Source organism: Cyanistes caeruleus, chromosome 8 (genome assembly GCF_971803275.1).
Source record: "Cyanistes caeruleus chromosome 8, bCyaCae1.hap1.1, whole genome shotgun sequence".
NCBI classification, from domain to species: domain Eukaryota; kingdom Metazoa; phylum Chordata; class Aves; order Passeriformes; family Paridae; genus Cyanistes; species Cyanistes caeruleus.
Window position 1 is genome coordinate 26,688,177 of NC_141708.1, and position 26,441 is coordinate 26,714,617.

The window sequence follows — 26,441 nt, forward strand, 5'->3', positions numbered from 1 at the left end:
ATATATTAATTACTTCAGAGCACTTCTAGTCCTTTTGTTACAACAATAGTATTTACATGAAAATCCAAGCCAAATTGAACCACAAATTGTCAAAGGGTAAAGACTTATCACAGTAAGGAAGTTTTCAAGCAGGCAGCATACAGTGACAGTTGGGTCTTTCCCCTTACAACTCCTTAGATTCCCTCTAACTCAGCTGGTGTATACCTCAAACTCCTGCAGCGTCACAGTCCCATCTGCAATCAGTTTGTCAGCATATTTCTTCAGCACCGGCACCTGCTTATGGATCTGCTTGTACATCAGAGGCTGGGTGAACATGGGCTCATCCATTTCATTGTGCCCTCTCCTACGGTAACAAACCTGAAAAGGGAAAGATTGCTTCTGCTGATAAAGAAAAATGTAAAATGGAATATTTCCATTTCATAGTTTTATAGAGATCTTAAGAGGTTTACTGCAAAAAAACCATTCATGGCTTTTTGTGGACCTGTTAGTTGCTTGGTATTTTAAAATCAAGAGACTAAAGGCCTTTTAAATCAAATATGTTCCTTGACTGGACCTTCAAAGTCACAAAAAAAATAAGGAGTAGTATATAAGGCACAGAATGAAAAGTTAAGAAAACCAAAACTTACCAAGTCAACAACCACATCCTTATTGAAAGTGTTTCTCCACTCTGCAGCTACGTTGCACACGTACATCACTGCTTCAGGGTCATCAGCATTCACGTGGAAAATGGGAGCATTGACCACACGAGCAACATCAGTGGGATATGGAGATGAACGGGCCATACGGGGGTCTGTGGTGAAGCCAATCTAAAAATTCCAGAAACTTCTATTAAAACAATTTCAGCACCTTCCTCTATTCTGTTTTCAAGTTTGCATTTAATAGCCATTCATAAAGCAACATCAGCTTTTCATTGTGGCTAGCTAGCTTCTTTTTGCTCCCTTAAAAATCAAAGTAAGCTTAATCCAATTAAGTATTAAAATTGGAATGGAATACACGTAGGTGATGAAATATTATCCACTCAAGAGCTGCTAGATACTAGGATCATTTTCAGAAATATCTCAACCATTCTAATAACGAGGGGGCAAGGAACCCAGTTAATGACAAACAATAAAAAGAGATAGATGGGCAAATATTCAGCAGATAAGTTGATTGGAAAAGACTGTACTTGTTACCTGGTTGTTGACCACAACATGGATAGTGCCATTTGTAGTGTAAGATGGGAGGTCACTAAGATGAAATGTCTCATAAACCACTCCTTGTCCTGCAAAGGCAGCATCCCCATGTAATAATATGGACATAACCTAAGAGGGAGAATTGTACACACATATCCACACACATATTAGAAAGGAAAGCCGCAATTTAAGTTTCTCCACAAGATTTACTGGCTCCCTATTTCTGTAGTGCTTATTAAAAAAACACAGTAATTTTAAAATAAAATATAAAATTCTCAGCATTCTGATGCCTTTTCTCAGCTTGCAAAAGAAATAAAGCTTTGAGCCTACTTCCTGAAGTTACCCTTGAGGTTTCATGTCAGAAACCTTACCTAGTTCAACAGGTGATATATCCCTTTTGTGAAGGAGGAAAAGAGGAAGATTCTGTGATATGAAACTACTGGCAAACTATTTTTATTGGAAATACCATGAAAAACTACCATTAAAAGTTACTATATTAAACAATTTTTACCTTTTTCCCTGCCGTATCCCCTCGATAAAACTGTTCAGCTTTTGTCTTGCCTTGCACAACAGGATCAACTGCTTCCAAGTGAGAAGGGTTAGCCATCAGGGACAGAGTGATTTTCTTGTTTGTTTTTCGATTGATCCTCTCATGGTACATTCCCAGGTGGTATTTTACATCCCCAGATCCCTAACAAGACAGATGTAATCACAAATCAGACCTGCTGCATCTGATTCACTAGGCCTAAAATTTGTGCTTCAGCCTGAAAAATGCATCTGGTTACCTCAACATCAGTATGCATTATGGGTTTGACACCATAATTTCAAACTGGGACAGTGCCTATTCTATTATCTTTCTGTTGTCATCAAACATTAAATAAATACTTACAGCATATTAATACTCTGTTCATTCATATAAAACAAGAAGAGATGCTTAGAGGTTATAAACTCCATCAAATGGAATTTATTTATCTACAGTCACTCCTGAGAGACCTTCTGCATGCTAGAAGTATAACAATTTTTGAATTTGTTAAGAAATTTCACCAAATCATGTTCCTCAAACTAGAAAATAAGGCATTGCAGCTGATAATGCTGTTTTCATAACAGCCATGACCAAAACAACTGAAAACTATCTTGAATGTTGACCTCTCTATAGAGAGGTCTAATGAAAAAGCATCTTACCTCATCAGCTGCTTCAAGTTTGGGATCAAACTGACAGAAGATCTGCTCCAGCTCTTTTCGGATTACATTAGCCAATACATTCAGCCGACCTCTAAGAAAATTCCACAGTTATCTCTCAAAAATGGTACTAAGAGAGTCAACAGTATAAAACTCACAAAATCTGCAAACCACCCTGTCAGAAATTTGCAAATGTTCTTTTCAAACTTTTGAGCTTGAAATCCTTGATTCAACCCTTCTTCCAATAACAAAGTTCCTCCAGTGTGTTCCCTCAGACATTTTAGAACACCTTGTTATCCAAATGAATTTTGTAGCTATCTAGCAGTCTTTAAATAATCACATTATAAATTAGTTAAGGCAGACTGCAAAAGTAAGTTCAAAATTACCCCACCAAGCTTTCCCAGTTCTCTGCAATAGCAGATATACCATGGCTGCTTTCACGTTTGCTTGCAGCTTCAACATATACTTAGGAGAGTTTCTCTACCCTTTGCTTTTGAAACCTGTAGCCTCTTACTGACAGTTCTGTGTTCCAATTACTTCTTATGACTGACTCTTTCTACCTCATCTTCACTAATATCAACTTTTAAAACAAAATTCTAGAACCCAAAACTTGTCCCAACACTATATGTCTATTTGTTGGGGAGTTTCCATTGGCGTTACCTGTGAGGCATTCCCATTATAACATATTCAATTCCCATTTCACTGGATTTATCAATGATAGTCTTAAGTGCTGGAATCATTACTTCACATCCTTCCAAACCAAATCTCTTTTCAGAAGACCACTTGCGAGCAAGGAAGTCTTCAAATCTTTGCCAAAAAGAAAAAAAAAACAAGAGAAATTATTTGTACTAAGGTAATGTAGCAAATACTTATTGTTTACCATCTTACAGCAAATGAAGTTACATTAACTGTTTTAAAACATCAGTGAATACAAGTTATATGCCTCTGGAATTCAGTCACATGGAGAAGGAAACACAGGAGAGGATTCAGTCTTCTTTCTCCCCCATCTGAAAACCATTTACTAGGACTTAGAAACAATTAAGAGTCCCCATCTCAAAGACAAAATTCTTTTGACTTCCCAAGTCAAACTCTGTTCTCATGGATACAAATCTGATCACTAGGAAGACAGAGTGACAGCAAAGAAGTCTATTCTGTGAATTAAAGAAAATATAACAGAGAACCTGTATTTTCTAATATTTGTAAAAAAAAAAAAAAAAACAGAGCAGAAAGCACACCTAACCCATATAGCAAGGCTCCTCAGACTGTGTGATGTAACACTTCGGAATGAGCCAAGAAGCAGGACACTGGTATTTCTGCCTCAACTTCAGCAGCAGAATGATGTCACTCCCTGACAGCTCCAAGCTCTTTCATTCTTTAATGCATTTGGGCCAGAGGCAATGTGAGTGATTAAAAAGTACCTTTCAACAAACACTGAAAGGATTATACATTGTAAAGCCTGGAGATAGAAAAGGCAAAGAAAATACATCTTCATGAAAGTAGCTGTATTGGTTACATCATCTGTGCAGTGCCTCGCCTCATAACACTGCCATAATCCATTAATACTCAGCTTATTCCTCACTTAATCCTGACGTTTACCTCTTTAGACTGAAATCCTAAAGGATATGAACTGTTGCCAAAAGTGTCTCCTAGTTCACCCATCAATACCATACAATACAGCCATCTAAACATGCCAGACCTGCAACTGAGCTGGTCTGTCAGAATTCCTCAGGGAAGACTGCGGGGCTATGCCAGTTTAGATGTAAAGGGAAAGCACTGTGCCATGTGAACAGCAGGCCCCACAGGGTGAAGGAAAGCAGTGCACACGCTGATTTCTTCCTCTTTGCAGCAGCAAGTTAAGCCACTAGTGGACAAGCAGCAAGTTCATTACTTGAGGTAAACTGCCACTAAGTGTGCACAGCTACAGTATTTCAGTCACACCTTGCCAGTCCCCCACACGCCACTGGGAGTCTCAGAGACCCAGCCTCTGGCACTGCATGCATTTCCAGTGAGGAAAACATCTGGTGAAAGCTGGTTGCTCTCTGGAAATCTGGAAATGCTTGACCCTGCCCAGATCAGGCTCCACATCAGGGTCTAACATGTTTACTAATGCATTACAAAGTAGCTCTGAAATATACAAGTATTTTACATAAGAAGGACTTTAAAATGACTGTTTGTTCAACAACCTATCAGTGAAAACCATAAAGGATGAGAAATCCAGCTTTAAAATTCAGTTTCAAGTACCTGAACTCTGTAGTTCTTGGAATGAACATATTTTAAAAACAGTATTGAGCAAAATAATGAAAACCTGCTTTACAAAGCCACAAAGCTAAAGAGGACAACCAGTTTTCCACAAAACTAGACTTTTTTCCTAGGCCATTTTCAGACAATAAAATAAAAAGCACTCTAAAAATAGCTGGATAGAAATTTTTTACAAAAATTTTTTCCCCATTCAGCAGACAATTAATTTGGCAGAAGATAAACATTAGGCTCCTTCATACCACTAGAAACCTTGATCTTTCCACAGCTTAGGCAGGAATAAAAGCACAAATTCTTGGCTTAGTATAAATGGAGATGGTTCATACTGAGGGCCTTTTAAACAAACTTACTCAAGTGTAATATTCACTTGACCATTAAGTGTCATTTTTGTTTCTGTTTAAATGAAACAGTTAATGAGACATTATAACACTGGCAAACAAAACACCTGGCAAAAACATCTTTTGACACCTCCTTTGAGCGCTTCATTTTTAGGTCTTTGAACAGAATCTTAACCAAAAAGTGTGCAGAAATCTCTGTCGCTTGTGTTTCACAATGGACATACACACTGTTTCATATTGTAAGGACTGAAATAAATCTTGTGTCTGAGAAGCCTTTTTCCAGGGGTAAGAGGATAATTCAGTCTCTGGGATCACAGTATTTCCAAACAGATAGCCACAATGGGAGTAGTCAAAAAACTATTTCCAAATGTGCTTTCTTGTAGATACTAAAACTGCGGCTGCCAGGTCACACAACAGCACAACACATCTTGGCACATCTCAAAATGAAAAGGGCAGAAACAGGATTTGAAATCACACAGCAACATCGCTCTGACACTTATTTTCTGAAACAGGCTACAAATCTTTAATACAAATGTATATTACTAGCGAGTTGAAACAATTTTTCCCTAGTTTAACTCCTTAAGCCAATGAAAACATTGCCAGGCATGTCACTAAAGGCCTTTTACAGAATACTAAGTCACAACACGGACCCTGACAGATTGCTCACAGCACACACTTTCCTTTGATACAGCCGCCAGGTTAACTACACCCACCTGTACCCCAGATTTCAGAGAGATTGTTCCCCCCACATCAGCAGCTTCCAAATCCCACAGCTCCCAGGCAGTACACACAGAGCAGTATCCCAGCCCAGTGTACCTCATAGAGCGCACCAGCCTTGCCAGCAAAGTCCTTTTATCCTCGTTTGAGAACTTCATGATTCCCGGTGTCTCAAACTTCTGACGGATCCACTGGCACTGCTCCACATCGTTGATGAACATAAACTCCAGGCCAATGTGTTGGCAGTAGGTATGCTAGCAAGTGAAAACACCAACAGAGAAGCTTTAGGAGACAGTGGGCCACAAAGAAACTAATATATGTTTTAAATTATATTCTCTCCTGATTATAATTTAGTCTCCTGAAAATAAGTTACTCTCCTGAAAGCTACCTTGTCTTCTTCCACAATATCTCCCCCAAAGTAATTCTAAAAATGAATAAATTGTTTTGCTGAATCTAGTTTTGTATCACAAAGCTTTCTCTACAAGGTAACATTTCAAAATTTTTTAACTGGAAGATTCTCATCTAGTGCTACACTCAAAGTAGGCCAACAAACCTGCCTTATACTGACTGGAACATTTCACCTAACTCAGTGCTGTTCTTACAGGCATAGTGCACTCTTCAGATGCATCAGCAAAAATTTCAAGTAATTTATCAAAATTTGTCTTTTACCACATCCTTTTTAAATGTCACCTTAAACCAAGAAATAAAGGCAGTGAGAAGACAGCTATGAAGTCTAATGTAAATTATCTGATAACTGTCAAACCTGGAAATTTGAAAAAAATCCAAGTGGCTGAGAGCAGAGAAAGGACAGGGAGAAATGCAAAGACACAGTGGAAATTTTACCTCCTTGTTCATTTTTTAAATTTTCTTTTTCTTACCTTAAAAAGATTATTTCATTTGGAAAAAAATATGTCCAAAGTACAAGTCAATAGAAGTAAGACCTAGTGTGAGTTTGAGATAAAACTCGCAACAGTGTCTGCTCTCTACTGCCTGTAAGGAGTTGAATGGTGACCTCTATTAAAAAAAAAAAAAAAAAAAAGAAAATCCAAAGCTCTAGATAGAAGAGGAAAGCAGAGGCTTATCTCTCCTCAACAAAAAGCAGTTCCTTAAGGCTCTTAGATTTTACAATTGATTTTGTCCTTTTATTTACACATTACAATTTTAAGGATTATTGCTACGCAGATAAGCTAGAAGTGCAAAAACAAACAAACAAAAAAACCCCATCCAAATATAGAGCTCAAATTCACAACAAAGATAATGTGGTTTAACAATTTACCATGCCTCAGCTAATCTAACATAAAAGTCAAACAACTGGGAATACCTAACAATGACTCACTCAGCAGTCTACAAATTCATTACCATTCCTACTTGCTGCTTTGCTATTTGGAGTTTGCCTCTAATGATATTTAGTACTTCAAATTAGTTTTTCTTTGAATTATTTTAGCTTTGATGACTTCTGATGGCATAAACCATGTCACCTGTCAGATAATTACACTCTAGAAAAAAGACTGGGGATGGAAAACAAGGACCATCACTGTTTACCAGCTACAGCTAGACTTTCATGAATTTGGTACCCAGCCTTCATATTCTTCCTCAAGGTCTCACTAGAGCTGGGGATCTGAAAGCAACCCGTGAATGTCCTGAGCATCATGTGCACAGGTGTTTTATCTGTGGTACAACACTTAAAAGACAATTTCTAAAGGCTCTACTCCTTGAAAATAGTATCAGTTCTTTCCAGAATGAGGACTGGCATTAATATTCTGCCATATTCACCTCTTTTATACTCATCCTTAATCCACCTATTTCCAATATCCAGCTAATTGCACCAGTGGTGCTGCTACCTCTAGAAAAAGTAGGTTATTTTTAATGTTGTTGGAATCCTTTACATTCTCTATTTATAACTGGCAAACAATAAGGGGGTTTTGTGACTGCCACTTAGAAAAAGTTCACTTAAGTGTGAATGAAAACACAATCACAAATGAAAACATGTGCCACTGACCTCCAGGCGTTTGATGATCTCTCTCAAAGAAAGACTGTTCTCATTTCCTCCTATGAAGGTGGTTGTCGGCAGCTGAAAGACTTTGTCCAAATCTGATTCATGCAAACCATAAAACCCTACAACAGGTACATTTTTGATTTGCAAAGTAGAACAGGAGACAAAAAGGAAGCCAGCATTTTTTTTCAAGCCATGGCAATTATATTTAATAAAGCGGTATTAGATTTAAAGCAGATTAAAAATTGAAAGTGAATATTTTGAAGGTATGCATTGGTAAAATAGACTTTAGTCAGGATTTTAAAAAGAGTCTTTGAATTAGTCATTATTTGATTCTTTCTTAAATGCTCAAATAAAACAACTGAAATTGGAATCATCCAAGCCTTTTTTATATTTTACCATATTCAGGCACGTGTCATCAATTTTCCACACTACTTCTCACAGCTCGCTGTTTAATAAAATAACCAACTCTATCATGAGCAATAAACGCAAAAAGAATCCCTTCTCACCAACAGAAGCAGTTGGTTGGAAGCATTTTACACTAATAGACAGACCAAGAGAATGCACAACAGGTTCAATAAAATGCTATACAAGCACTATGGAGACCTTTCAAGGTATTTCTATTCACTCTCTCTTTTTAGGAAAATTAGTTTGAAATAGCCATGTAATGACCTGTACAGCTCTAGCTCCCAGGTAATGGCCCCTTATAAAATATACAGATTTCCACAAACCCACCATCTAAACCTTGTTTAGCCACATTGACCCACCTTTATTTGGACATATCTAAACTAGTTCTGGCTGAGAATATTATTTAAGAAAATATTTAACCTAATTATTATGCAGTTTCAAAAGGCAAAATACACAACAGACAAAACTGAAAGACTGGTACCAATGCAAAATGAAGGCCTTGTATAATACAAGTTTAACTGAGACTTGTTAAATGAAGGAAGGAAAAAAGTTCTTATAATTGTAAGAAGCAAAGGTACAACATTTATAATACACATTACCCACAGTTATGTAGTTTTAATGTATATATAAGGTTCTATATGTTCCTACACATAAAAAATATTTGAAAAATTAAAAATCACTTCTCCATTTTTAATTTTCAACTCTTTATCTTGTTTCCAGATAAGCTGTAGACATCTACTTTAACAATGATATGATAGCATGCACATAAAACTCTCAAATCAGTAAGTTGCTTAAATGTTAAGTGACTTTTCTGAAGATAGGCCATAGGCCTGCATTGCTGCCACTTTTACTATACAGCATTATCAGTAAATAACACAATTTTTGCTTTAAAAATAATACATTTTAAAATGTTAATTTTGGTTTTAATAAAAATGTTAATAATATATTAAAATTTCAAACCTGGACTGGCCAAAAAAAGCATAGGTACCACTACATGTCCTTTTTGATATTGTAAAAGGTTTTTTCCCAGCAGGAAGGGAAAGTGACACAGGGGATGACAGAGCCTTTAGTGTCATTTGAAACAAAGCAGTGCATTTATTTCTTCACTTTTGCTGACTTTCCCTCAGACTTCAAAGGCTCTTGATGTCCTCTCATGCATAAACCAGAACACGTACAGGAGTGATTTGGGCACACACAGAACATCTGTGCTTTGTACCACAGCACCACATATTTACTGAGGCATCACCTCGTGTTTAAAGAGATATGACCTTATTGAAATCCTGAAAGCAGCTCTATACTGTGACTCATGCAGTGGGTACATCTGTAACTACCTGCATTTTTAGAAGCAACTCTCAGAAAAATACCTACCACAAGGTTTTTCAAAAAGAAACCAGAAGATGCGACAAAGAAAATGCACAGAAAAATGAAGTATTAAAATACTTTCTGTCCTGCCAAGGACCTTTCAGAATTTTCTTGCCTGGAACATTCAAGCATAGGCATTTGAGATCTTCCTCTATTTTAGCTGTACAAAGACTGGCTTAGAAATTTAGTTTCCCCTTGCAAACTGAAATCTCTGCAATTACACTCTCAAACACATCCCCCATCTCATTGAGAGGTCAGGCATATTTTTCCTATGGGTATGAGGGCTTCAGTGGATGCCTTCTGACCAGTCACAGCACCCTGTACTTAATTATTTGTAGAGTTTAAAGAAATGTGTACTGACATGCTAGTAGTCACCCATGCTCCAAATTAGTTATATTTGCTCAGTAAATGTCTCATGTGTTTTTACTAGGTACTCTTCTTTAATTAAAGCTGACAAACTTCAGAGAGAAGACCCAATTTGTGCAAGCACCTCTATTTACTCTTAGGCATCCACTTCCTTAATATGATCAGAACTGTTTCTTTCCCAACACCATAAATAGAAAACAGAGCGCCAAAGAGGCAGTAGATACGCTTACAGTAAAATTAAACAGAAAGTGTTTTATTTACTTCCTGCACTATGTTTTATGTCTGATCGAAAAAGCTTCCCTACACATCAAAGAAAAATTGATTCAGTGTCTTCATCAAGTAGAAAACCACATTTTAAACAAACCAGGTAGATTGAGGAGCAGAGAAAAATCAATCAGGTGCTTTTTTATTCAAGTAGAGCGAGGCAAAGAAATTGATCAGCGCCAATTTCTCAGGCACAAGCCCTCCTAACAATGAAAACAACCTTTGCAAAAGCAGCCCCTAGTGCACTACACTCTTTCAGTAGTAAACTGAAGTTTATAATAGAAAACATAATCTGCATTGGATTATATCCACAGGTAAAGAATTCTATGCTTCCCACATTTTCTTTTGATAACTTCAAAGAGACTTCTTCAAGGTACACATAAGGAAAGAGACATTAGATTCCAAATTTGCTATGAAATTTACCCTAAGTTCCTCTGTCCAGTGCTTGCTTTATTGCTTGGTTTCCCTACTGATGAGCCTTCAGATGTCCCCAGTGCAAACAAGTATGAACAGTAATGCTGTAAGAGTAATTTGGATTATCAGAATATATTGATTAGTATTAATTTCTGGTGTGGTTAAAAAATAAAATACTTAGGGGGCTTATAGAGCATTTATAACAGTCATTCATCAGACGATGAAATCACAGGAACCTCACCTGTGATCTCAGAGGAGAAATTCCATCATCCTGAAATTTTAGCCTCCTTACAGGTGCTGAAAGGCTCTATGTCATGATATGAGCAAGCAGAAAAGGTAGAAGCATCCCTGCCCATAGAGGGGAGTTGGAATTAGGTGATCTTTAAGGTCTCTTCCAACTCAAGCCTTTCTATGTATCTGTGCAATGTCTTATTAAATCACCTCAGTCCAGTGATACACAAACGAGCATTGCAAATGAGAAGGCACACAGCTTACACACCAAGTTTATCGATTGTGGTAATAAGGTCAGATGGAATAAATGAATCCAAATCTGCATCCAGAATTCCAAGGGGATCTAGCTGAGCCACATGATGGCCACGGATCTGTAAAAGGAGGAAAGTAAGCAAAATGATATCACACTAAAAGTCTGACAAAGGGAAAAAATTAAACATATCTCTCCATAGTTTGTATATCAGCCATTAAGCTGAACAAGCAAACACCACTAATGTGATGACAGGGTTACATATTCCCCAAGTTTTCCAGAAAAACAAAAAATAACCATTATATTACTGATTACATGTATACCTCTATCAAAAATTACACATTACAACATAATCTTCATTATGTCTGACACACAATTTTACTGGGATTACACTGGCGTTTTAGTGAAGAAGTCTACTAGAGAGTACACTCTCAGTCTTCGGGTAATATTAAGAAACTAAGATGAGCCTATAGATCTTACCATTTGCCAATTCAGTCATTTTGTATTTTTGCCTGAATCCTCCTTTCTGCACCTGCAGTATATTAAAATACAGAATTGCTGACTTAAAACAGATTGGTGCTGAAGTAGTTTATATTGGCAGTGAAGGGATAACTCTTCCTGAGCTCTGTACCACATTAGATAGCATCTGACAGCATTTATTTTCATCGAAGAAATTTCAGAAATTTGATCTGATAGAATCGATATTCAAGACACTGAAGAACACAAATTGAGTGAGGAATTTAGACAGCTTTCAATGATCAGTGTGACTGGTGTTAATGCATGCCACAAGTTGCTATAAACTAGTGAATAATCATATAACATTGCTACAGAAGAAATAAATAATTGATCCCAGAGAGTCACAAATATAAAACAATTTTTAATATACCTTTTATGTGTGACTTTCTTATACCAAATTAATTCATTAAAAGTTCTGTATAGAGGAACTTACTAACAATATCTCTGTATAATTTTTCTTTTTAACAACAAATTTGCATCCCTTGGGTAGAATTTCATTCACACTACTGATATCCTAGTTGTCCCTGAAAAAAACCCAAAATTATAAAGTGCAATATTAACAATGAAGGGCATCACACAGTAATAGAATATGATTACAGTGTGGTTCATCAAGAAGGGACCTGTAAAAACACTGTTCAATTTTTGTATATTTGCAAGACAGTTTATAACAAAATGGTTTCCAGTCATAAGAAACCAGAAATACAGCATCTTTTTTAGAACTACCAGCCCTGTAAACTCAGCCTGATTTCTGTGATTCTTTGCATCTCATGAATCACCAGTAATGAAACTCTGACAGGCCAAATGACACCCACAGCAACATCTGTGCCATCTGACTGTTTACAGCAGCACTAAGTTTATCTGACTGGAACAAAGCAAACAATTCTGCCTCAAACATCATCAACAGGAAAGAATTCACCTCCCTAAGCTACATGTGCTCTTCAGTATTAATAGGAAGAGGAAGAAGATCAGCAGGAATGCCAAAACCCAGAAAGGTAGACCAGTAAATGCTGTGCCATATTATTCCAGGAGCAGTTTGGTCTTTAACTGAACGACAGTATTTTCCTCAATATCAAGATATTTTTTTCATGAGTCCTACTACTTTCACTGAATACAGAGAACAGTAACATCTGCAAAAATCAGAGATCAACCTTGTGAAAATACATACACAGAAAATTTTGATCAATTGCCATATGACTAAATACAAAGCAAACACATCCCACTGAAAATCCTTCTTTCAGTGTTCCCAGTGCTCTCTGCTACAACAAGCAATAGATTAACTGCCGTCTCAAAGTCCAGCTCAACAGACCACAAAGCAGTTTACCACAAAAACCGTAAAACACTGACAGGTCTGAGAAATGAAAATTCTGTATCCTTCTCCATTTCATTTCTTTATCAGGCAAAGGAAGGTCACAAATTATCATACCCCTTCAACACTGAACTTAGAAGGCACTAAATACCTTTTAAAAAGCAGACAGCTGCCTTAGGCAATCCTCTGTGACTGTTTGTCGCAGACACATGGGTGCCTGCCATTTCTACAGACATTTCTGTTCCATCACTTGACAAATACAGGGAGCAAAATGGCAATCCTTGAATTATTTTCAGATAAATTGTGTCAAAGCAGCCTAACTTTCTCCAATTTTCTCTAATACTTCACCAATTTTTTACTGCAAAATTGTTTATTTTCTACATATCTATTTCCAAGAAAATTTCACATACTCTTTATAATCACAAACATTTCTACTCTTTTACAACAACCCTCCAACTCAATGGTGGCAATGCGATGTGTACAAAAAAAAGGTGTTTTAGGAAGTTCCTCTTCCATTCCTCTCATGGATTTAAAATACTTAAGAGCAGGGAGGAACAGATCTGCTCAAATCAAACAGTAGGAAATTTCTTGGGAAGTGACTAATTTAAAAAATACTTGTGGAATATTTTGTTAAACACAGATCCAGTTTTATGGGTTGGTTATTTTTGCAGGGGGAGGGGGTTTACATAATTTTAAAGCCTTTTATTGAAACTAAGATACTAAATACAAGTCTAAACAAAAAATATTTAAACTTGCTTTTTCATTTGGAAAAAAAGTCCTATCCTAACCTGTCCTATTTCAAAGTTCTTTCTTCTATTAGAGGAAAAATAATGAAATTAGACTTAATTTCTTAATTTAATAAAAGGGCTAAAAATCAGAGTATTGAAAAAAACAGATTTTGATGAACAGCTCTCTAAAAGAATCCATCAAAGTTAACCAAAACTCAGTACTGTCAGTCTCCCAAAATTCAGTTTCAGGTTAACTCATCATTTCTCCTCTCTCTTTTTACCTATAATCTTGCTCAAATCAACAATCTCGAGATTCACCACAGATGTACATTCCTTCCTTTCTTAAAGAATGGCAGTAAGAGTAAAACTGTAGTACAAATGTTCCCAGAGATAAAGGCAAACTTTCACAAACCACTAGCTCCATAAAGTCTTTCTGGGCTAAACCAATGACTAACATCAGGTGTGTGGGTAATCTGGATTACGAATTTGCTAAACCAGAGGATCACCCCAGTCTGAATCCAATACCTCCATGTTTAGACACTGTGTTGCAAAGAAAAGCTGTCTAGCTCAAGGCATTTTGGATCAGAAGCAAGACATAGTTAAGACCAGAATACAAATGAGAACATAGAAAGGAAGAAGGTTGTCTGCACAGAAGAGGCCTTCCCACACCTACCCCAAAATGCACTTACTTGGTATGCTCTTATCAATGACTGCACGGCAAGGTGATCTTCAACAACCTTTTCAGCCGTCCCTGGTGCTGGGGCCAGGCCATGGCTCTGCAGAAACGATCCCTTTCCTTCCAGCTGAGCTGGTAGATGGGTTGCTTGGCCAGTGTTAGCACTTCGGAAAAACACATCCCAGGACTGGAAACATGTACAGAGAAGACAGAAATATTTATTACTTCAAACAGAAGTCTAATCCAAAAGCAGCTCTTTCAAGCTGCAGATGGAACCTCACTGCATTACAGTATTAAACACCATTAGCAGACAACAAAAAAAAAAAAAAAGAGCATTGATATGTCCCAGTTTCAGTAGCAATTGTGCGTTTTATTTACACAGAACACTTTTCCTCTCCTTTCTTACACCAAGCTTGCTCAGCAGAAAACTCTCCAGCACACAGGACTGTAAAGCATCTTCATATATTACCCATTCACACAGCACTTTTTAATTGTGCTGTTTATTCAGGCAGCCAATAATGGGTACAATATAATGCTGCTGGTAAAGAGTTATCAAGCCTATAAAACAAAGAATCTTAATAAACTAAATTAATCCATTCCTTTAAAGATATTTATAGAATTTATGATACTTCAAGATACTCACTGATTATGCTAAATCAGAATCAGTCCTTAAGAGCTTTTCTTGAAGAAACTTTAAAAACAATTAAAGTTTTTTTGAGTGAGACTCTTGTTCTAATTTCCCTCCCTCAACACCTTAGGTTACCTTACCATGAAAGAAATTACGGGCCTAGTTACAGGTGCAATCCATAATTTTAGACTACTTATCTCAAAAACCGAATCACAACAGACAAAAAACTCTTTTATCTCCTTCTGTGCTTCTACAAAAGCTACTTCACTCACATATGCCCAAATCTTATTTTCCTGAACTGTTTTCATTCTGATGAGGTGGTCACAGTGCCAGGTTAGAATGGTACCAGATATATGAATGCTAACAGAGAGCAGCAGAATGGGACAAAACATGTGAGACACATACTCAGCAAAGAAGGAAGTCTGTGTAAAACACTTCCCATTGGCTAACCTCAGAAAACTCAGAAAAAAATGAAGCTATTTAAAAATGTACATATCTTTGTGACTGGAACAGAAGAACTGCAAAAGATAAATTTCTGCAAGGCTTGCAGCCTTGCAGATTTCCATTACATTTTAAATAACCAAGTGCCAGAAAAAAAGAAAAAGTAGCCCAAAGCAATTATTTTTAAAAGATTACTTAATGTATGCATTACAGAACCCACAAAAGAATCAAAATAATGCAATACAAGCATGGCGTGACAGAAAAATATTTACAAAATCCTTTTTTGTTTCATTAACAAAAAAATCTTCATACTGAAATTTCTAACAGCTCTATGGTGCTCAGAAACACCATGAGAGGGGCAGCATAAAGGAGCTAAACATCACCCAACCTTCCAAGTTCAAATTGTGGAAGTGGGGGCATTCACTGAACCTGTGGGTGGGAATTTCATCATTAACATGAGGCCACTGCCCAAGAAACACTGCTTTAATGCACCCCTCTTATTTCTTTATTCAGACAAAGCTGCATCAATACAAATACAGTAAACTTAGTTTATCACCCTGCTCTTCCACAGGCTTATCTAAACATAGCCTGACTTTTATATGCCCTGACAAATTAGGGCAGACAGATCATGTGTGGTGGCCAGTTCCAGACACACTGATGAAGAATTCATTCCTCCTCCTTTCTCTTATTTATGCTCATTTCCTATATTCTTCTTACCTTGACCTCTTGGCAGCCACACTGAGATTAGAAGTCTGAATTTACATCCTGTAAGTGGTCTACAAGAGCCTATTAGTGTGACTGTATTTCATCTGGGATTCTCTCTATACACCTTCTTGATCTGTGTTAAGAACAGTACTATTATTCCATGCCTACACAGCACCCATTCTGAGAGGCTGGAGACCCTAGTGAAGAACAATTATAATCCCTTGTTTAACTACTGAAGTTACTTAGACTGGAGAAATTATTTGTGCCATACACAATTATAAATTTTCATTAAACATTAAATTAGGAAATTCTAGACACACATTTAGATCTGTGACATCTCTCACATTCTATGTTTTAATAAAGAATTTGCTTTGCTTATGTTAAGGTTTCTTCCTTACTTTTTCTAACACCAATAATAATAACATAACTACTCCTTTGTTGAGTAAAACCTTTCATTTCAATGTAAAAGTTATCACAGTACAAGCCCACAAACAACTGAATGTGTTTTTAGACAAGAGCTCTGCTAAGAGAGTTGTTAACAAACTCCAAATAGACTTGCCCAACAAGTGATCTGTTTAAGGAGAATCAGTATAGGGCAGTTTCTTCATGCAAACTCACAAATATAAAGAAAATGTTTCCATCTGAAGATGCAGCCAGCTAAGATAGAATGGACCCAGACTATTTTTTTCTATCACATTTTTGAACTTATTGATTTGTTGGACAGCCTTGACATTTAATCAGAGGGGAGGGAAAATACATCATTTGGCTACAGAAAATTAGTTTTTACTAGATACACATCCATCAAAGCCTTTACAAATTTCTGTAGTGTCTTTCAAGATTGATACCAGATTATAGTCTTCAAGTTCTGTGTATCAATGTCAGTCTTTGGCAACAGCATTTGCCACGTGACTGAACAGATAGAAGATCGGCTTGTTCTCACAGCAAACCTGCAGCTTCCCAACTAAATTAGTAAAGTTCTTCAAGAAAATGGTAGAGGAGATTTATAATACAAAATACATTCACCAAAAAAAATTAATATAGTGATAGATGATACATTTTCTTTCCTTCTGCCAGCAAATCTATATTGTAGTTAACCATTATTTTCTCAAATCATTTAATACAATTCAAGTGATTCAGTGGCAACATTTTACTATTATATAATAAACAGTATTGCAATTAGAATAACAAGTATTGTCTTGATGGTTTGGGGTTTTTGTTCCTAGTGCCATCACAATATTCATCAACTGCAGTGAGGACAGTAAAGTCTTAGAGGACACACATTGACCACCACTATATCATTTTAAAAAGAGAATTAATAAAATGCAGTCAAAGCAAAACCCCTACATTTTTTCTTAGTCCATAAACCAAGGAGGTGATTACACACCCACAGCAGAGTGGCTGCACACAGGATAACATGGCAGGCATTACGTACTCCATAGCCAACCATGCAGTTTTGTAATTAATCTTGTGATAGTAATAACTGAGCCTTGTCAAGCTTCTCTCTTATGATCTATGGCCCTGACACCAAGCTTCAAGGAGAAATAATGACGCCTTTTTCAGAGCACACGTCATTTTATTCTGATTGTTGTTTTGGCTGCTCTGATGATAGGAAATTCAAAAGGCAGGGAAAAGCAGGAAATCATCTGAAATGGATTTGTACAAAGAATAAAAGCTCATATATATGTACATATATATATGCATATTCCTTGGAACACAACCATGATATACATACAAAGGAGAAATTCTTAGAAGCATTGCATGTGCTCATTGGAATGTGACAGCCATATTTCAAACAGCTGTAAATAAGCATATGTGAGAAGACATGTCCAGTCAAATCCTCTGAGAGGGAAAGCAGTTCAGCAGCCCTGATTAGTTTGAGTTTCTAAGTATAAGTGAATAGAGTATAACTTTTAAAGCCCAGGAAAAATCAAGGTTTCCCATCTAATCAATGAGGAGGCACATCCACTCTGAAAAAGGGTTATCTAAGAAAAAATATGAGGAGAAACAGGGTATAAAAAGGAAAATTATGAAAGAGAATGCAATGTCTAAATGCACAAGCTGATTCCTTAAACCATGCTGGATATACTGAATAAAACAACAAAAACAAGTGGCCTGGAGAGAGCCAAATCATTAACAAAACCATAATAAACACCACGTGGTGTCTTTTGACATTATTTTCCAACACTTTCTCTCCTTTCCATACCCAAGTGACAAATGTACAACTTTACAGTCAAAATCACAGCACAAATTTTTCTGTATTTTTAAGAACACAGATTTCAAACCTTAACATTTTAACTTGTTTTATGGAAGCTTAAATTGAGCAATTTCTGTCAACAAAAATCTTAGAAAGGTATTTGCAGCTTTCAGCCAATGAAATTAGATGGTTTTCAAGAAACCAAAAATTAATTTTGTTAATGAAACAAAGTTAACTGGCATTCTTCTCCCCCTCCCCTTTTTTCACTGGCTATGAAAAAACTAATAATTTAGGCAAGTATAGCTGTAATCCATTACTTCTATCCATCATATTCTTATAAGCTTCATAAATCAGGGACACAGTGAATTTACTTCAGTTTGTTACTGTCCCAAGTTTATTAAACACAGCTAACCTAGAAAAGAATTCACAGTTTTATAATTGGGCTGGGCTGGGGTAGTTAATTGCACAGTAATTGCTTTGTATTTCAAAAGGGGGTTGGCAATACAGAGACGTTTTTGTTATTGCTGAGCAAAGCTTACACAGAACCAAGGCCTTTCTGCTCCTCACCCCACCAGTGAGGAGGCTGGGGGTGCACAAGGACTTGGGAGGGACACAGCCAGGACAGCTGACCCCAGCTGACTAAAGGGATATTCCAAACCACATCATGGGGAAAGAAGAAGGAAGGGAGGACATTCAGAGTGATGCTGTTTATCTTCCCAAGTCACCGTTACATGTGTTTGGGCCCTGCTGTCCTGGGGGTGGCTGAACACCTGCCTGCCCACAAGAATTGGTGAATAAATTCCTTGTTTTGTTTTGCTTTGGTTGTGCATGCAGCTTTTCCTCCCCCTATTAAACTATCTTTATCTCCATCCACAAGTTTTCTCACTTCTACCCTGCTGATTCTTTCCCTCATTCACGCATGCGTGTGTGTGTGTTTGAGAGAGAGGGAGGGAGGGAGGGAGAGAGAGAGAGAAAGCACAAGTGGCTGCGTGGTTGTCAGATGAAGTTAAACCACGACAAAAATTTATCTTGAATGACCTGGGATCCACTCCCTAGCCCACACCCTACATTCCCCTGCCAACTCATTTGTGCCGATTTATTGCTTGCTGTTCAACCCACAACCTGCATCACCTCAACAGGGCCCATTATCAGACTGTGCCCGAACTGCCAGATGAGTTGGATGGCCTTCCGGCAGGATTTTTAGTATTTCTGCCTACCCCGAGCACCAGTCCGTAACGCGCAGGTGTGCATCTCCCGGCCGCCTGGGTTCAGCACCCTGGCCAGCTCCGGGCGGCGGCGACGCTCCCGGCTGCGGCGGACCCCGCGTTCCCCAGCCCGCACCGAGGGGAACTTCCCACCCACAGGGATGCCTGCAGGGATTCCCAGCAACAAAATGCACTCCACTGCAAAGGGGCTGAACCAGGAATTTCATTCATCTAAAAGGAAAGAAGTTAGCCAGAAGCCAATATAATGTAAATACAATAAAAAACAAGATGTCACCTTGATGTCACCACACACTCCTTGTGCATGAATTCATCCCCAGTATAAAAGGGTTGATATCGATCCACAGCCTTGACACATCATGAGGGCTTTGCAGAAATTCAGTGCACCCACACAATGTGCTATCCCACCCCACACTGCTGGAGCTCAGCTGGCAGCTACAGAACAAGGGCTCAAAGTCAGATGAGAAAGTGCCACTCCTGGAGAAGATTTCTCCATCCCAAGTTCAGGTGTAACATAAAAGACCTAGGATCAATCTGCTATGTGAATAACAGTCAGCCTTCAGAGTTGGCACCGCATATGTCACCTTTGAACAAAGCTAAATTCATACACAACATCCAAAGAAAAAAAAAACCTGCTACAAAACCACTCTTTTTGGTTTCCTTTTTTGTTTCTGCCCACAGCATGCGTCACTTCCTCACACTCTAGACAGATTATCAGACTTAGAACAACAACTTCTAAGTGACATTTTGATATACGTGCCTTGAGAATAAGGGAACAGACAACCAATTTGGTAAACATTTTGGGCACAATTCACATTACTTCTTGGAAAATGACTTGTCTGTCTTAGAATTGATCAGACTTTTCATCAGCTTCTTAAGTTACTCTATATGTATCACCTTAACAGAGCCCTCTTTGTCAGCAGAAAGCTTGTTAAAACATAAGCCTATGTATTTTGTCCACAAGGAAGGATTTGGGTAATAGAGGTTTTAGAAAAGCAAACAAATGTCTATTGCCTGGAGAGAGAAGGAGAGACACAAAACAAAGACTACTTTTCAAGATGCTTCAGAAGAATATTCTAACAATTTCAGATTCAGTTCTAAGGTTACAACTTCCATAGTTTAACCCAAAGGCAACTGAACATTCACCTTTTTCAGTTTAGAAGTACCAACATTAACACATACTATTCAAATCTAACATATTCACTGATACTGTCTTACTATAAACCAAAAAATTAAATATATTTTATTCTTGGGTCTTCTTCTGGACATAACTAATTACTTAACTGACTGCTTGACCAGCATTTCCATGGAGGAACAAAGTTTCAGAGAAGCTTTCTACTTCTGGTCTGGACTTCTCATTCTTTCTGCTCTGCTCACCATGCCTGTGCCTCCTCTGTACTTTCATAGTTGCAATATCACATCTTACACCAATCAATAGGTGGGAAATTAATTTCACGTTTTTTCATTTCACACAAGACCTTTTCCTGAACTTTTTATTAAAAAAGCAAGTAAAAAAAAAGTAAAAGAAACCTATTTCATTCTTAACCCAGCATTACAGTCATGTTTTAGACTTACCTTATGTACGCTTTTAGGGTTTTCAAGCCATGCATGGTACATTTCCTCCATGTAATTGGAATTACTCCCACTCAGGAATGGCTGTGAGGTTCCTGATGAAACATACCGTTGGCCATGTAAAAATGCCCCTCTGGCTATATCCTGCTTTTCCAAAAGTTTAAAGCCATGCCTCTTCAGCACAGCTGCAAACAACTTCAGATGACTCATGTTTGTTTATTAGCCAGACGATCCAAGTCTATTAATAAAACAAAACCAAACTTAATTAGAAAAAGAGACAATGAATTGCAGACACATTTCAGCCTCACAGCAAAAACTGAGGTTTTTGGCTAGAGTGCTCTAGTACAAAGCTCAGGCCTAGGCACGTGAGTGGCAGCTGCTGGCCATGGGTCAGCTCCTCTCACAGCTCCCGTAAGCGGTGAGCAGTCACCGCTGTACCGCCTGCCTCTGGGCCCAGTTTCCTGGGACAAATGGGGCTGCTAATCATTGACCTCTCTGGAGCTCCTGGCAACCTCAACTGCTTTCTCTCTGTTTGGAAAGCTGGGGCCTTTTACCCAATCACACTGGGGTGGGATCAGCAAATAGTGTCAGCCACAGGTGCTGTGGAAAACAAAAAGCTGCTACCTCAAATTTCTGCCACGAGTAATGGATCTGACTAAATAATTAGAAGTGTTAGTTAAGTGTTCATATTGACATTGGCCTTCAACCAAACAGTGGAACACTAAGAAAAGGCTCGCTTTAATTCGTTTTCCTAACTGGCAACATTTATCTTGCACTTCAATGATCTCTTATGAGCTTTGTAACAAGGGTAGCAGACTCCAAGCAACTTTGAATTGAAAAATTCAGTTTTCCGGTTCAATTTCCCACATTAAGGGCTGAATCTTCTGAATGCTGAACACCATCATCTTCAGTGCTAGCAAACAGAATCAGAGCTCACTTTCAAAATAAAAAAGAACAAATGCATCTTAAAATTAATCCTGAAATAATATAATCTCAATGTTCAAGTTGCTAAAACTGCAAGGCAAGAGCAACAATGTGAACATAAATTATTAATTTTATTTTCATTTTAAAAGTATTTAGAAAGCTACAATAACATGAAGGTTGGATAAGGTATTAATTTAGAAGAAGTAGAATTCAGATTTAACTCCAAAGTGTCTCTCATTTGTTTTGCTATCCATCTGGAGAAATCGTTTATTTGGCCCAAGGTAAAACCCAAGGTCTTTTGTTGCTTGGTGTGACTGAATAATTGCTAAAACCAAATGTACTGAGCTGCCAAATGAACTTTAAAGTTTTTTTAAAAACAACACTGTTATTTTATTTCATACAAAAAATTTTAATGTTACCTATTACATTACATTACAAGATTTATCTCTAATTCAAAAATAAATACCATAAAAAATTTATAAATATTTTCTGTATATAAATACCACTGAATTATTTTCTCACTGTTTCTCCTCTTACAGTCTCCTTTCAAAAAACAAAATACATGGTTATAAAATGCCTAATTTTCTAAGGGATAGGAATAGCTATATTTTTCATCATCCAGTTTAAAAGTTAATATTGATCTTTAAAAAGAAAAAAAGGGGGCTCCTACTAAATAAAACATCATTACTCCTTGTTCTTCTCTGGCATCGTATTTTTAGCTCAACATCTATTTTAAAAGCTGATGACTAGATCCTTTTCTTAGTCACTACCTTTAACTGTATCATCCCAGCAGTGAACTGTCCTTGATCATACCAGATTCCCTTGTCTACTCTTTCAAGACTCCAGCAGCCTTTTCACTCTCATCCACCAGCAGACCTGAGCTGTAGCTCCTAAGAGCAGCAGCCATCCATCATCCACTTACTGGATGCTCTAAAGAAGCACTTGTCCACATTCTCCATGTGCCCAGACATGTGGAAAGTGTTCTTCCAAGGCAGCATCACTGAAACTAGCACCCAGTCCTCATTTAAACCTATGAGCTTCTCAAAACCACACACTCTCCTCTCTCCACCTGGCATTTGCAGCAAATTGGCAACAGTTGAGCTACTGGTATGCTGGACCCCTTCTCACTAGTGTTATTTTCTACCTGCTTATATTCCCTTGTCATTTCCCACTTCACAGATCCAAAGCTTATCACAACACCTGTGTCAACACCCATCTCTGACCAGGGCTCCCAGGCAACTGGAGGAACACAAACACCATCAGCACCATTTTGGAAGCAGATTAAGTCCTGCAAGAGCACTGACAGAGCTCATATACTGTCTGCATACGTAATTTTCTGTAAGATTTAACAGCAAGTATACATGATGTCATTTTGCAAAACTGGGTGAGACTTTATGTTATAACAGTAAGAACAGAGAGGTCACCTTGGCACTTACAACTTTATGTCTGTGCCCTCTCTCATTGACACTATCATTGCACCTACTTTACTGCATGCAAATCTCACCCTCTGCCACAAAACCTTTGCACACATACACTCATTCCTAAGGGATTACCAACTCTCTCTCAAAGTACTTTGTAAAGACTTGAGAGAGAAGGTAAAGAGAGGAACATTTTTTTCAGTTTATCATACTGCAGCAGCAAGCTCCTTAAGCACAGGTAATTTTACTTTTTTTCTTCATAATATGTCTGCCTGAAGAATTTGTAGTTCTTTCTTCTAGAAGTTAGTAAAGAACACACAACAGAATAAGAAAAAATTTGTCAGGGAGGTTGGAAAACGGCTGCAAATGACATAATATATAACAGAAACAAAGAACTTCTAAGTGGTACCAGTCACTTCCCTCGGGTTCCATTTGAATTTCAAAATGGGGTCAGAGCCACACTTCAAGCAGTAACTACTGAATATGCAATCTATTAAAGCATATAGGAGCTATGTCATTCCAGCCAGATCCCAGTTACAGATTAATATGACTCAAAACCCCTGACTTCTTCCTAGCTTTTCCTTCTGCACACATTGCTCTTCAGCACAGATGTCAGCTGTCAGCAGCTAAACAAACCAGAGACCACCAGCATGATCACAAACCATCCCAGCCCACTCAGCCTTGAGACTGTCAGTCAAAAATCTGCACCCAGGACAGCATGCAGGAGTCAGGAGGAGTTAGAACTGTTCCACTTCACTATGTTTCCCAAACCAACCCTGAAATGAAAACAGTGATTGGAAATGGATCAAGCTGAGCTAAGAGCAACCTAAGGAATGGTATTAATTAAATCTCTACCAAAGGTCAAAAATAAGAAAGAACCAGTGAACCACAAGAACAACATGATATTTAATGCACCACAGCACCCTCAAAATGGTGGAAGTAAATGAAAGCCCTAAGCGGCTGAAAATTCCTGCAGCTGTTGTGTCTCAAACGACGACCTAGCTCTCACCTTGGCACTTCCACCTCTAGAAGTGCCCTAATGTCACAGACAGTTATTTATTATTAACCTGGGAATTATTCTACCCAGGTTTCTAGAGGGTCACAGGAGCATGCAGAAAACATGCAGCAGACACTTCTGATAACAAAGGTTTTATCCAGCTCTTTTCAAGTTCACTTTCAGTATAAATGCACTGCACATATGAATCAATATCCTCTTGGTATTGCCAGTGCCCTTACTGAGTTTCTTAACACACGTGAAGCCCTGCTTCAAATGTTAACAAATGCTCTTTATGTTCTGAAGAAGTGGTGGTTAAAAAGTCTGGTCTGTACTTCATAAAAATAATTCTTCATCCACTGTCATGGTTATTTCTCTGAATATTACCCACACAGATTACTCTTAAAGTTCTTTCTACGACTAAGCAATTCAAATAAACAAGGTTGACAGTGAAAAAAAATTGAATGAACATAATAAACCTTCTCCAAAAGATTATCATAGATAATTTAAATTAGAGATACAGGGAATACCCTTCTTAAATAAGGCTACTTCAGGGATACCTCCATGCATAAGTGTTTCTTTTCCCCCAGCACAGGTATGCCATGGTGTATAGGGAGTCCTTATTCTCCACGCACGGAGTTGACCTGCGGGAGGTTTCCCAGCGGCGCATTGGCCTCGAGGAGCACAGCGCGAGTCCCGGGCAATGGAGGCGTCTCGGTGCAATAAAACTTAACGGATTTATTGCCCTACCCTGAAAAAACGCATTCAGCGGGTACCAGAAGGATAACACCCCCACAGCCCCAAAGGGATGACACCACCACGGACTCCAGACTACCAACAGAGCAGAGGGGAGGATCTGGGAGGGTCGGGTTTGTTCTCCGGCCCCTCCCCGTAACGCCAGGACGCGGTGTCCCGGTCACCCTGGCCACCGGCGGCCGAGCCTGCCGGGCTGTCAAGGCGCTCCCGGCTGCGGCGGGGCTGAGGCATCACCGGAGCCCGGGCCAGGACGGGCGGCCCCGCTCACCCCCGCTGCGGGGCCCGGCCCGGCCTGCGGCGCGACCCCCCCTCAGCCGCAGGGCGAGACGCCCCGCCGTGCCGGGGGCCTGCGCGGGGGACGGGCCCTGCACCGCGGCCGGGCCCGGCCTGCCTCCGCCGCCCCCCGCCCCTCACCGGCGCGGACAGACCTGTGGGGGCGCGGAGGCTCCAGCGCATCCGCGGAGCGCGGCAGGGAAGGGAGGGAAGGGAAGGGAAGGAAAGGGAGGGAAGAAGGGAGGGAGCGCCGGGGCGGGGGCCGCACCTGCATCACGTGAGGCGCGCGCGCTGAGGTCATGGCGGGGCGGGGCCGCTGCACCGGCACCACCGGCCCGGGACACAGCCCGGGATACGGGACACGGCACACATCCCGGGACACAGCCCGGGACACGGGGCACACCCCGGGACACAGCCCGGGACACGGGGCACACCCCGGGACACGGCACACATCCCAGGACACAGCCCGGGACACGGGGCACATCCCGGGACACAGCCCGGGACACGGGGCACATCCCGGGACACAGCCCGGGACACGGCACACATCCCGGGACACAGCCCAGGACACGGGGCACACATCCCGGGACACAGCCCGGGACACGGGGCACATCCCGGGACACAGCGCGGGACACGGCACACCCCGGGACACAGCCCGGGACACGGGGCACATCCCGGGACACAGCCCGGGACACGGGGCACACATCCCAGGACACAGCCCGGGACACGGCACACATCCCAGGACACAGCCCCGGCCCCGGAGCCACCGCGGGGTCGGTGAGCGCAGAACGCGCTCTGATGCTCCCGCCCCTTACCCACCGTGTAAATACAGGCGAGAGCACGGCAGCGGTGGGTACCTGTGACAGGGAACGCCTGAGGAAACCCATCCGATGGACAAGCTGCTCGCACCGCTCCTGGGCAGGAGAAGCTGGACGGGAGGAAGATGAGAAGTTTGACAAGGGACATGCAAAGTGTCCCAAGGACACACGTGTTTGCTCTGCAAAATTTGTACATAGACTAGACCTAGTAGACCCTGACATAAATGATAGTATCTGACTTATATGACCAAATACAAAATGCAAGGGAATACAATTTCAGGTGTTCTTTTGCTGGTAGAATTCTTATTTACATCTTTCATGT

At 39.4% G+C, this 26,441-nt stretch overlaps 1 protein-coding gene across 24 annotated transcripts in view; it reads right to left on the bottom strand.

Moving 5' to 3' along the window:
* Positions 1–25,662, bottom strand: part of OGDHL (oxoglutarate dehydrogenase L) — a 47,520-nt gene extending 21,858 nt beyond the window's left edge. For 2 of the 24 annotated variants that reach the window (XM_086900824.1, XM_086900820.1), the window contains exons 1-13: positions 25,460–25,597; positions 20,943–21,177; positions 14,190–14,363; positions 11,431–11,482; positions 10,969–11,071; positions 7,662–7,777; positions 5,762–5,916; positions 3,012–3,158; positions 2,355–2,445; positions 1,684–1,863; positions 1,173–1,301; positions 627–806; positions 205–357 (exon numbers count right to left, since the gene is read on the bottom strand). In XM_086900824.1, the coding sequence (XP_086756950.1) occupies positions 205–357; positions 627–806; positions 1,173–1,301; positions 1,684–1,863; positions 2,355–2,445; positions 3,012–3,158; positions 5,762–5,916; positions 7,662–7,777; positions 10,969–11,071; positions 11,431–11,433 (1,257 nt within the window). In that variant the 5' untranslated portion in view covers positions 11,434–11,482; positions 14,190–14,363; positions 20,943–21,177; positions 25,460–25,597. Of the gene's footprint in view, positions 1–204; positions 358–626; positions 807–1,172; positions 1,302–1,683; positions 1,864–2,354; positions 2,446–3,011; positions 3,159–5,761; positions 5,917–7,661; positions 7,778–10,478; positions 10,574–10,710; positions 11,072–11,430; positions 11,483–14,189; positions 14,364–20,942; positions 21,178–24,835; positions 25,373–25,459 lie in introns of those variants that run through there. The other 22 variants (XM_086900827.1, XM_086900822.1, XM_086900813.1 and 19 more) reach the window with 20 other exon arrangements.
* Between the last annotated feature and the right edge of the window lie 779 nt (positions 25,663–26,441).